This window comes from Branchiostoma floridae, chromosome 10 (genome assembly GCF_000003815.2).
Source record: "Branchiostoma floridae strain S238N-H82 chromosome 10, Bfl_VNyyK, whole genome shotgun sequence".
Classification (NCBI taxonomy): domain Eukaryota; kingdom Metazoa; phylum Chordata; class Leptocardii; order Amphioxiformes; family Branchiostomatidae; genus Branchiostoma; species Branchiostoma floridae.
The window spans coordinates 16,984,147-16,995,696 of record NC_049988.1 but is presented as its reverse complement, the minus strand read 5'-3'; the positions used below and the strand labels follow the sequence as shown (position 1 = coordinate 16,995,696).

The following is an 11,550-nucleotide window of genomic DNA, read 5'->3' as shown; positions in this document are numbered from 1 at the left end:
TCTCTCGTACCGAGGAGACTGGAATGGTCTTCATTTCGGGGGAAGATCTCTTCTGTCTTAAGATAAGTTTCTGCGTGCGAACCTCATTGTTTTCCGGAGGCGTCTCAACAAACTGTACCTCACCAGCTGCTATGATTGGTTTCGTCAGTTCGGATGGTTGTGGTTCTGGCGCTTCCGCAAGATTGGTCATTGCTGCAAGAGAAGATTAATAACTGTAACCTCCCATTTACTGTACATTAACGATTATTAAGCAACGCTCTAGCATGGACAAAACGATCTAAATGGTCAGTCATCATTACTCACCACTTTGCGTGTTACCAAAAGATTCATTTTGGGCTTGGCTGTACTCAGCAGGTGATTTGGAGCTTTTTTGTTGGTCATCTTCCATCTTTTTCATCCATTCTGCAGCCGCGTAGGGGAACTGATCCTGTTGGCCTGAAAATGATAGGTAGGGCATACTTAGGTATTGTTGCATAACAATGAGGAGTATCTATAATCAAAGGGCACAACTTGTATGAATTGAAATATAATAACTGTAATGTATAATCACTCTCCTTGAACGCTAGCCTATTGAAATCATAAGTAACTGCAATTTTTCAATATACCTTCTTGTTCCTTCCACTGCTGTCCCTCAGTCTTGACACATGGGTGGATCGCAATGCTGTCGGTTTTTTTCCACTCGGGTTCAAAGTCGTCCCCAAGTAGGCTGTTACACAGGTTAGTTTTGCCATTGCCAAACTTGCCGATAAGTACAAATCGGGTGCTGTAGACCTCCGTGTGTCCTTCCTCACAGGCACGATCGTACAGAGCTCTCATTTCAGGCCCTCCCAACTCTACTTCAACTGGTACTGATCCAGAATCTGTGCGGAAAATGATTTAGAAAAAGGAAATGTGATCAAGGCTGTCATGATGATAAAAAATCATCCGTATAAACTTCACTTCTCTGTTTATGATTTTATTGCACCTAGAGTATAAATAGGATAACGTAAACATCAACTTCAGTATGCTACTGGCACCCGTGAAGTTCATATCAGTGTAGACCTGTCTGAAACAGTTTGCAAAGTACAAGATAAGTTCGAGTTATATTTGAAATCTAGAGACAACAGATGAGAAATTAAGTATATAAAGACGTTCGCTTGAAAGATACCTAGCAAAATAACAAAATACAAAGTAATAACAACACTTGCTAGACAGTTAATGTGAGAGATTGGCTGGCAATTATATGTACAATTATATCTCTAGTCCATAGTTATTTCTTAGACTACAAGTAGGCACCACAATCATAAGTCATTTTTCTAGACACACAGCTACCAAAGCTAATCCAGCTGTGATGAAGACATTTTCAAGTTTGACATGTAGATACAATTAACGTAGATACTTTGACAGTTGGAATTCAAACCGGATTGATATTTTTTCAGACTAAAAATTTCAAATAGTATTGTCTTCATTATCAAGAGGATCTAATCTGATTGAAACCTCATTGGATTATGTAACAATCTGGTTAAAGTTATTTGGGTCATTCTGCATTTCTTTCGCGGAAATCTGGAGCAGTTGTGTCTATTTTCGAGGGGAGTGCTTATCCGCGATTTTCAACGTAGGGAGTTTAACTGCACCCAGAAGTCTGCTTGAAGTCAGACTCTTTCCCAGCATAGACAAATATGTCTTAAATGGTGCACCAAAGGAACAGATTACCATCAGTTTTCAATATAACAAAAACTGGTTTGAGAATATATGATAAAATATTATCACAACTCATAAGCAAATGCTGATATTAGGGACAACATGTACACGGTTGACAGTTTGACACCAAAAGATGCGTGATTACTCCACGTGGTATTTTAACTCAAATAGATACCTCCATGCCAAATCTAAGCTTAAGAACCCATGGCCAAACAAACGTGTTTTTTTCTGATGATGTTAACACGGAAAAGGTCATACCAGGAAAGAAGTAAAGCGGCTTGAGTAAAGTGGAGACAACATCGGGCACTTGCTTGCCCCCAGAGATGGTAGACTTGAATGGTGACCGAGCCGTTCGTTTGGAAACGTCGTCGATCACCTGTATATGTTGGAAGTCGGAATTCTTCGATTATAAGAACCTTTGTTTATGCCACATCAGAGTTTACAATGAAATAAGTACAAAACAGCTCTTCTACTAATTCAATAAATTAAAGCATCTATAACATTGTCCATTCGATCGTCAGTTAAAAAAACGTACGTATCCACCGGTGGCTAATTTAAGGAATGTTCTTTCTGTATGGAGTAATTATTTCTAAAGGCCGATCTTGCGCTAAGGAAGCTAAAGTACAATACCTCATTATGAAGATATGCTTCTCAGTGACCATGATAGTTTATCCAGACACAAATATCAAGGCTAGCAATAGATACTGTTCAGAAAAAAGTGCATTCTCGCCTTTGTCATCATCTCGAGTAGGCTGTTGTCCTTGGCGTGCTCCATGAAGACTTTGGTTATGGTCTGAATGAACCAAGTGCCACTCATTGTGTTCCTAAAGGACACGTGCCCTGTGGAAATGGAACAAAGCAAAGAATGAGTTGTTATTACTCAGAAATGATGTGATAAGCTGAAAAGGTACAGACGTCGACAACTTAGATGGATATGAGAAACTGCAAGAAATCAACAACAGAGAACTTGTCGTTAGACGTATATAACCTTACGTAAAGAAAGAATACAATGGTATGTAAGCCAATGATCAGAAGGGAACATAAACTAGTCTTGCAATTGTTTTTTGTTCATCTGCCACAAAACGTTCATGCTAGGTATAAACGTCTTAGGGACCTTTAAGCGACATGTGAAAGTTAAATACCACTAACATCAACATTACAACTGGCTCGCTGTGTGCGCGCGTGTTTTGCGTACCTAAGTGCATTGCATAGCAACAGACCATGTCGGGCCTGGTTGGGAGCATTGCCGTCCTTGAGCTGTCATCTTCATCTTCAGGTACAGCTACACCTTTGTCCAACATTCCTGTGATAGAAATATTATATCCTTCAGGATCACATTATTTATGATTGTGAATGTTTAATACTTGATTTGATAGCTTCAAAGGATGGTTGCAATTGTTAACAAATATCCATGGCATGAAACATTGCCATACATATATTGAACTTGTTTTGAAACCGATCTTACAACATTAGATATACCTGTGGTCATCAATTAATCTCATTTTCAGGTAACAATGACGGAGACAAGCCGCACTTCAGCTTGACGCATTACAAACACAAAGCAACCTACCTCCACCAGAAGCTTGTATGAAGAACAGCTTTGGCTTCCCTTTCAGATTAGGGCAGTTCTCGTCGTCAAACATGGTGAAGACGTCGTCCAACAGCACGAGTTCTTCGTCCGTCCCAAAGATGCCATCTTTTGTTCCGTTTGACATGAGCACCACGACACAACAGTCCATTTCCCCATGCTTCTCTCGTTTAGAAAATGCTCGGATTTCGTCACTTATCGTCTGGAAAGAATGATGAATGATATATGGTACTATACATTTGTTTATATATGATCAGTTGGATCCTGATTTGTAAGAGATGCGAATAAGTCAAGTCACAAAGCTGCTCGGCACTCACCTGTGCTTTCATGTCCTGCAACGTGTAGGTTTCAAATGACAGACCCTCGAGCAAAGCTTTCATGTTGTACAGGTCAACATCACCACCTCGTCGATTGGGTAATTTGTTGAACTTCGTATTATTCAGAATCAAGGCGTATCCCCGTGGAAGACTGCACATCCTGTACGGACTTTTCTGAACAAGAGGCACAGAACACACATTTTTTTGAATGAAAAACTATATAGCTACATAGCTAGACACCGCAAATTATCTCTTTGCAAACTTCTGCGTCAATCTAACATGTAGAATAATTTAATTCTTGTCAAAGGTTGGCATCGTTTTTGTTTCATGTATCTATCAACTATTCTTTTCTTGTGACCTGTATTTAACCATGGGTGTATATATATATATATACAAGATTACCTCCTTTATCGTTTGCGTCCGAAAGGCATCGGGGCAGGGTTGTACTTTCACGGTGAGTTTTCCATCGTCGTCGTCAGAGGAGGACCCCGTGTCCTCACTAGCCTCCAAGTCGTCTGTCTCCTCGCGAAGTGGATTCCCTGTGTTTTATACAGAATGCAAATAAGCTGTAAGAACTTGATAATACTTAATAGGGCCTTCACACTGAAACCAAATTAGCAGGAATCAAGCAGAACCAGCCGGAATGAAGTATTTGCAAAATTCGTGGCACATTCGTGACCATTCGGGTGGGAATTCCAAATGAACCTTACATCCCCTTCACATGAGAAGGAATGAGCCAAAATGACGTCAAAATGAAAATTCTTTTCTATTCCTGGGAATTCGTAGTGTATTCTAGAAATTATCACTGCATTCCAGATATTCTTTTGACTACATTCTGGCAGGATTCGAAGTGGCTTGCCGTTTCGGTTCTTCATCGAATGAGATAAGAATGTTTCGAATAATGTTGGAATGCCGTAGAATGCGGTCATACAACAGTTAGGCCCAGTTTAGAGTTAGCACAGAACCAATCATCTACCACAAATAAGAAAAGACACAGCAAAAGATATGACCAACCGTAGATTATGTTCTCGACTTCTTGCCTGATCATCTGCCTGGTCGGAACTGCAGAATGAATGTACAAAGTGCATGCTGGAGAAACATTTATTGTCTTACCTGTACTTATAAGTATAAAAACTTAAGTATTATCCTGTAAACCATTTCTTGTGGTGGTAATTCCAGCCTCGGACTGATGAAACAATGTTTTGGTTGATTGCTTGGCTTGATACTAATCCCCATGTACAATGATTATTCGTAGTTTACAAAATACCTTATTGCCAGATTTATTATTATAAACCTGTTGGGATCCGGAATTTCACAAGACAAATTGCCAACACTTGATCATCGTGAGTTAAAAGAAAGAAAAATCTTCTCATCATAATACATTCTTCCAAGTTAATGGTAATAAAGTTACTAACATGACTTACCATCCAGACTTGCATAGTGGTTCTCAGCATAATGCCCCAGTAGCAGAGGAGGTTCTCTCCTGCCCACAGTCCCGGTACTTGGTGTCAGAATGGTGACGTAGTTCTCCGCCTCTACACTGGACACGATGCTGACGTCATGACCAAACATGTCCGCCATGGCCTGTAGGACGATGTGGTCTCCCCACGTCCCCTCACGTGACATGGTGCTCAGGTAACCTTCCCAAGTTTGATTGCCGGAAACAAAGGCTCCCAGGTGGTCACCGTTGCCCTGAAATACAGTTTTGAAACCTAAGTCACTAATTCTATTTGCAGATTTTGTATCCTACGAACCAGTCTGGCTATAATTTACGCTAGTTGATCCTAGTTCTCCTAGGACTCTTGTACAAATTTGCTGAGATTGGCTTGAGACAACATTTATGCCAATGAATGTCATGTTGCATATCAACACAAAACAGTTTCAAATTGCCCTATCTATGCCATTTGTATTACGTAATTTGTTTGGCTCATATTTAGATAACTATTACTTACATTATGCGGATTCTGCCTCAAGTAGTCAACTACTCGCTGACGCAGAACCCCGTGACTAATCCGTCTCCCCTCCGTACGGAAGAGCTGATCGGCCACGGCGTGAAACATGCAGTTCCCATCCCCCGGCACCTCATCCCGGAAGGTCAGCCCTGACTCAGCCACGTGCCTGGCCAGTCTGTTGTAGGTGTCAGGACGGGAGTGGTCTTCTACTCTCACCTCTGTTAGCAGGTGCTTCAATTTCTCAAAGGAATCTACAGAAACAAGATGCATAAACGTCAAGATGAAGAAAACAAGTTACTACGTTATCTCAGTATACTTCAAACCATATGAAAACAAATAAATTCACTGAGATTAGGCACGTTAATTGTTAAAATGATGGCTTAATTAACTGCATAATAGTATGGTGATGTGATACATAAACGTCAGACACAGTGACGGTGCACGATGAGGTGTGATTGTGTAACTGTTGAAATCAAATCCAACGCTTTCGTGAAATATAAAGTACATGTTAAACCACAGCACAAGGTCAATGTATTTCATACAAAACGTTTATAACCACGCCCCACTTCCACGCGAACGTTCGCTATAGATCTCGTTTTCTTCTGTGTATTTTTATTTTCTCTCTTGTCCTGCTAAAAACGTAATATCGCTATCGAAACAACGCGGAAGTGTAGACGTGGGGCGTGAACGTGTTTGGGAGGCACAATTAACTTCCGCTATGTACTTTATACATACTCTGTTGTTCATTTCTGTCTTGTTAGCAATTGTCCAAAACAAAAATCTGCATTAACATACAAAAATTCATAAGAAACGGACGTATATTGTCAAGAATTTTCAATTAACTTTGGTCCGTCTCAACGGCTGTGACGTAAATCGTCACTGGTTTACAAGTAAAAATGGCGGCGTACGTTAAATTTTGCCCGTCCAACCGTAATGAGGGCTATTATGCAACGGTTCTTCACACTTTTACTCATGTTGTAGGTCACTAACGGAAATTTAAGATTGCTATTGAATCATGCCTGTCTTGTGTCGTAAGCACGTTTGGTTATCATCTACAAATCCGGCGCTGAACGTCCCACTTAGAGCTCCACAAGTAGATCTACTTAAATTCAAGTATTTTAAGGCACAATCATGGCCAATACTTATAATTATTGAATCATTACTTACTTTCAAGCTTCCGTTCATCTTCAGCGATCTTCAATGCCTGCTCAGCGAAGTCATGCCTTCCAATTTTTCTCAAGATGTTTGCCAGAAGAGAGAGATCTCCTGCTTTCAACTTTCCTTCTTGTTCAAGTCGGTCGAAGATTTCGTAAGCGTTGGCACGGTGGACAAATCCCCCTGCAAAAATTCTTTCACCCCAGACATAGTTCCGGAGATCTCTAAGTTCTTGATCTACCAGGCTTTCAGAAATCTTCAGGTACAGAAACTGACGAGGATTGTCAGCCATTTGGAGAATTTTACGAGTCACACGTCTGCCGAAACGAGCGGAAACCCCCAGCCTACAGGAGGGCCAGTCTATTTGGCGTCCCGACGGTCAGTAGGGGGTTATTGATTCAACAAAGGTTTTACTTCTGTTGTCTCAATTCTTTTCCACTTATGAGCTACTCTCGTTATTGCGAAGAAAAATATTAACACTACAATAAGATATACGATACTGTGCCCAGATGCACTAGAGCCGTAAAGAAATATAAGTGCATTATGAGGCGTCACCCTAAGAATATCTTGATGCGGTCTTATTGTTACTTAAGGTCATGTCAGACAGGTAGATCAAGAGAGTTCAAAGTTGGAAGGTGACGTTATTAGCCTCCCTCGCAGACATCTTACAGTGCTGGCTTTGATTTCCGCCAGTGTTGTCCAATCGTCACTTCATAGTAAGCCAGAAGAACTGGTGAGGCACAATGTTGGGGAGTCGACGATCAATTCTGTCTTAACGCACCGTTGCTTTCATTGTAAACAAGGCCATTTGTTGACTGTTCTGGTCCTTTGTTAAGGTTCGTATCGCATGGTCCGGTCACAACAAAACAGGACTATTGTGAAGTGAAAATGGTCCGTATGAAATGCGTACACCTTGCTTTGACCAAAGAAAGTCCGGACGTTCAAGTAGGAACGCTCACACCAACTTACCCGCGCGCGCACACACTCACTTGCACACATTCACACACACACACACACATAATAGGGTTAATGACCCACCTGTTCCTCGGTATATATGGTGTCATAACGCCTGGTCCTTTGCTATAACCACCTCATAAAACCGGCTCCTCAAAAATTCGGTTTTATTCGGTGGTTATAGCAAAGGACCAGGCGTTATGACACCTTATACACCTCGAGGCGGGTCATTAACCCTTAATTGATAAATACGTCTATTCTCCTCAGGATTCCAACACGGATCCCAAAATGAAGATATGTCAGGATAGAAGATTTCTCCGGGATATAAAGTATGTTGTAACAAAACATAGATATTCTTGTCGAATGTTTATTCATTTGGCCACAGGCTATCAAAAAATGCCTACCTTGCAGAATTTACAAAACGCACAATTGATAGTTGCTAAAATGCAAGCATAATGTATTCCTACACTTAAGCAATGGAACCGATACTCTTTCAGTATCATGAGTTTTTTTCTTACCAACCACGCTGTGGTATAAGCCAAACGATGCTAAAATGAAATACTCGTTCTAAGGTTTGAAGGAAAACACTGTAGTGTACGAGATTTTGGCAAATACATTCGAATAAAACTTCACAAAATAAAAAGATCAACACAAAACTATGATACAGAATTCGATAGCAGTAGTGCAGTCAGTGTTGCCACTACCAGGCTCCACGGGTCTCTGGAAAAATAAATTTTAGTAGAAATTGGCTGACTCCTCTGGCGTGCTATCTGTCTATTTAGCCGCTTTCTACTATGTTTCTGGAGTCTGGTAGTCTAAACGTAGTTATCTATTGTAACTACCGGGTCTCTTTTGTCGCCTTATTCGGAAATAGGGGGTTGGAAAGTTCGGACCAGGTAAGTACAATACTAATAGTGATGGATACCGGTCTACAGACAGAGACTTGCTTCATTTTACACAACAAAGAAATTGCTTCATTATGAATACATTAAATTATCTTTTACCCCTTCATTCTTTCTCAGAAGTTGGCAAAAATCATATTGTTACTTTCCTATCTTCCTCCCGAAAACGAAGATCCTGACTAAATTGTTACTTTAAACAATGAAAAAACAACACAAATCAAACCATCAGACATGGTTGACCTCCGATTACGTTCTTCAATTAAAAAAAGCAAATTTGTAAGAGCAGAAACCACACATACTACCCTATCCAACAATACACACTACAACACGTACAATCTCCAAGAAATCACTTCAATAGAAATTGTGTGTACAGAAACGTCTGTAGAATCTCGTGTCTTGCTGGCCGTTCTCTGCTTTAGTTGCAGTCTTCTGAAGACTCCGATGAGGCTGAGGAATCTGAGAAAAGAAGAAATAACTATTTTCCAAACATCTTTTGAAGAAGTGTTGTTACAGTAATAGATTGTATTATGTTCCTTGTACACTAATGTCTAGAATATCAGACTCGTAAGTCACTCTCACTAAGTTCTAGGAATTAAGGTAGAGGCGACATAGTGAGCAAGAGAGTCTTAGTAAATGTTTTTCCGGTGAGGGAGCAGGACTCTATGACACTGTGGTCACTAAGGACATCACGATATTTGGGACACAGTCCGGGGCTTTTCTTAAAACTACCAATGGTATAAATCACCATACGTGAGCCATGAGTGAGACAGAGAAAAATTTAACTTAATTAATAGACAAGGAAATTGTTTCGTTCTAAACACTTTTAAAGTGATTACAATTGTTAAGCAAGTATCATTATAATATACGTTCAGGACATAGTCGTTAGACTCGTAACAGGTCCAATGCAATCAATAGAAGAGATATTATATTTAGAATTACCTTCCAAACGGTCGGCAGTGAGTTTGTGATCGATTTGCTTGAGCGCCTTCTTCAGAACTTTAAGAGTGGCAGCTTTGCTCTTTCTGTTTCTCCACCGTTCCAGCATCTCCCTACATCTCCTACGGTTGCCACGTCTCTCATCTTCTATTTCTTTTATCTCGTTTTCGTCGAAGTTCAGCTCTCGTGCCAATTCGTCCCAATCGGCGCTGGCCTCGCGGATGACTTTGCCGAAATACTTCGACACGTCAACTGGAACAACAACAAATCATAGAAAATGTCACTAGATAATAGTGTAGTCGGCTAAACCCAACCACACACTTCACGAACTGTTCACACATAAGCAAAAAAATAGTATTCTTCCCCTTTCACATTACCAAGGTATCTCCGGACTTGGGGCACCGGTGCGGCACTGCTGGGATCGAAATATACTCAAATACGAGTAATTTATAAAACAGATAAAAAAAAAATTTCTTAGGTTTTGTGTATTTTATTGTCTTTTAAGCCATACTTTTGCGTATTACGCAATATCTAGATTCGCAAACCTCTAGGAGCGCTGGCATTTATTTTTCGGGAAGCGCCGAATTGCGATATAAATAAATAAATAAAGGCTATGTCCTCTGACGGGCGCAAGGCAAGAACCTGGCGTGGCCTATATCAAAGCTCGCGAATCAGCACTCCCCCACCCCCTAAAAATATACAATGACCAAGTAAAGTTGGAGTGATGTTGTGCAAATCATGTATCATAACAATATGTAGGTATGCTCGGAAATATATTCAAAGATTGAGTATTTTAATCAATATGACAAAAATCAATCTTAACTCACCTTTCGGCTTCCGTCCGGACGGCCCTGCTTCTTGCTTTGTGCCAGGATATTGTTTCCGTCGCTTGGCAGGTGCCTCCTCGGTAGATGAACTGCCGCTGGCTGTCGGCCTTTTCCTGGTCTTTTTTCCTGAGAAAGCACAAGGCCAAAGTTAGCATCACATCAATTTATAGTTTCTACTGAATCGATCCTTGAACTTTGCAAAAGATTCTGGTCTTACTTTATAGTAAGACCTCTTACTCAAAGGTGTGTTTGGTACTACTACAGGAAGGCTGTGCTGACCTCGCGATCGGTCGTTGTTGGTCTTGACTTTGTAGTTACTGAATAATTGCGTACCTTTTTTCCATTCATCCTCAGCAACCTTCTCCGCCTGCTCAGCGTAGTCATTCCTTCCAATTTTTCTCAAGAGGTCTGCCAGAAGTGAGAGATCTCCTGGTTTCAGCTTCCCTTCTTTTTCAAGTTGGGTAAAGATTTGATGAGGGTCCGCTTTCTGGACGAATCTCGCTGATAAGATCTCTGCACCGCTGACATAGTTACGGAGATCGGTAAGTTCTTCATCTACTAGATTTCGAGAAATCTTCAGGAATAGAGCCTGTCGAGGATTGCCCGCCATTTTGAGAATTGTACGACACTTACACACCTGCCGAAACCAACGGAAATCCCCAACAGTACTTGCAAAGGGCGCCAGTCTATCTGGAGTCAGTCAGTAGGGGGGCATTTTGATATCTATCATTATATATTTCTTTTATATAGCCTCCACTTACTTATTTTTTCCGCTTACGAGCTACCCTCTTTACTGAGAAAACCAGTGTTAACGCTACTACAAGGTATGCGACGGTGTTGAATTCAAATGTAAAAGAGCTTTGTAGGAATATAACTGTCGTATAGGGCGTCACCCCTAGAACATCTTGGTACGGTCTTATTGTCTTGTCGACAGGTAGATCAAGACAGGAGTTCAAAGGTGGAAGGTGATCGCACGTTACACCCAGCGATAATAGCTAACGTTATAATTATTAGCCTCCCTCGCAGACATCTAAACAGTGCTGGCTTTGATTTCTTCCCCTGTTGTTAATCGTCACTTTAAGGTAGTCAGAGGAACTAGTGAGGCACAATGTTGGGGAGGCGACGATCAAGTCTGTCTTAACGCACCGTTGCTTACATTGTAAACAGCAATGTTGACTGTTCTGGTCCTTTGTTAAGGTTCGTATTGAATGTCCTCCCACGACAAATAGGACTGGTGTG

The 11,550-nt window shown here is 40.8% G+C and overlaps 1 protein-coding gene across 1 annotated transcript; it reads right to left on the bottom strand.

The window, feature by feature from the left end:
- Positions 1–7,999: 7,999 nt before the first annotated feature.
- LOC118424751 (ankyrin-3-like) lies at positions 8,000–10,965 on the bottom strand. Its single transcript, XM_035833484.1, has 4 exons — positions 10,645–10,965; positions 10,312–10,437; positions 9,488–9,736; positions 8,000–9,004 (listed from the first exon to the last, which is right to left on the bottom strand). Exons 1-4 carry the CDS (start codon positions 10,919–10,921, stop codon positions 8,964–8,966), a joined length of 693 nt encoding a protein of 230 aa, XP_035689377.1. The 5' UTR covers positions 10,922–10,965; the 3' UTR covers positions 8,000–8,963.
- Positions 10,966–11,550: the final 585 nt, after the last annotated feature.

Coding starts and splice junctions, on each gene's coding strand:
- LOC118424751 (XM_035833484.1), bottom strand. CDS start 10,921: ATGGCGGGCAATCCTCGACAGGCTCTATTCCTGAAGATTTCTCGAAAT. Junction 9,737..10,311: donor GTCCGGACGGAAGCCGAAAG/GTGAGTTAAGAT, acceptor TTGTTGTTCCAG/TTGACGTGTCGAAGTATTTC. Junction 9,005..9,487: donor CACTGCCGACCGTTTGGAAG/GTAATTCTAAAT, acceptor TTCTTTTCTCAG/ATTCCTCAGCCTCATCGGAG.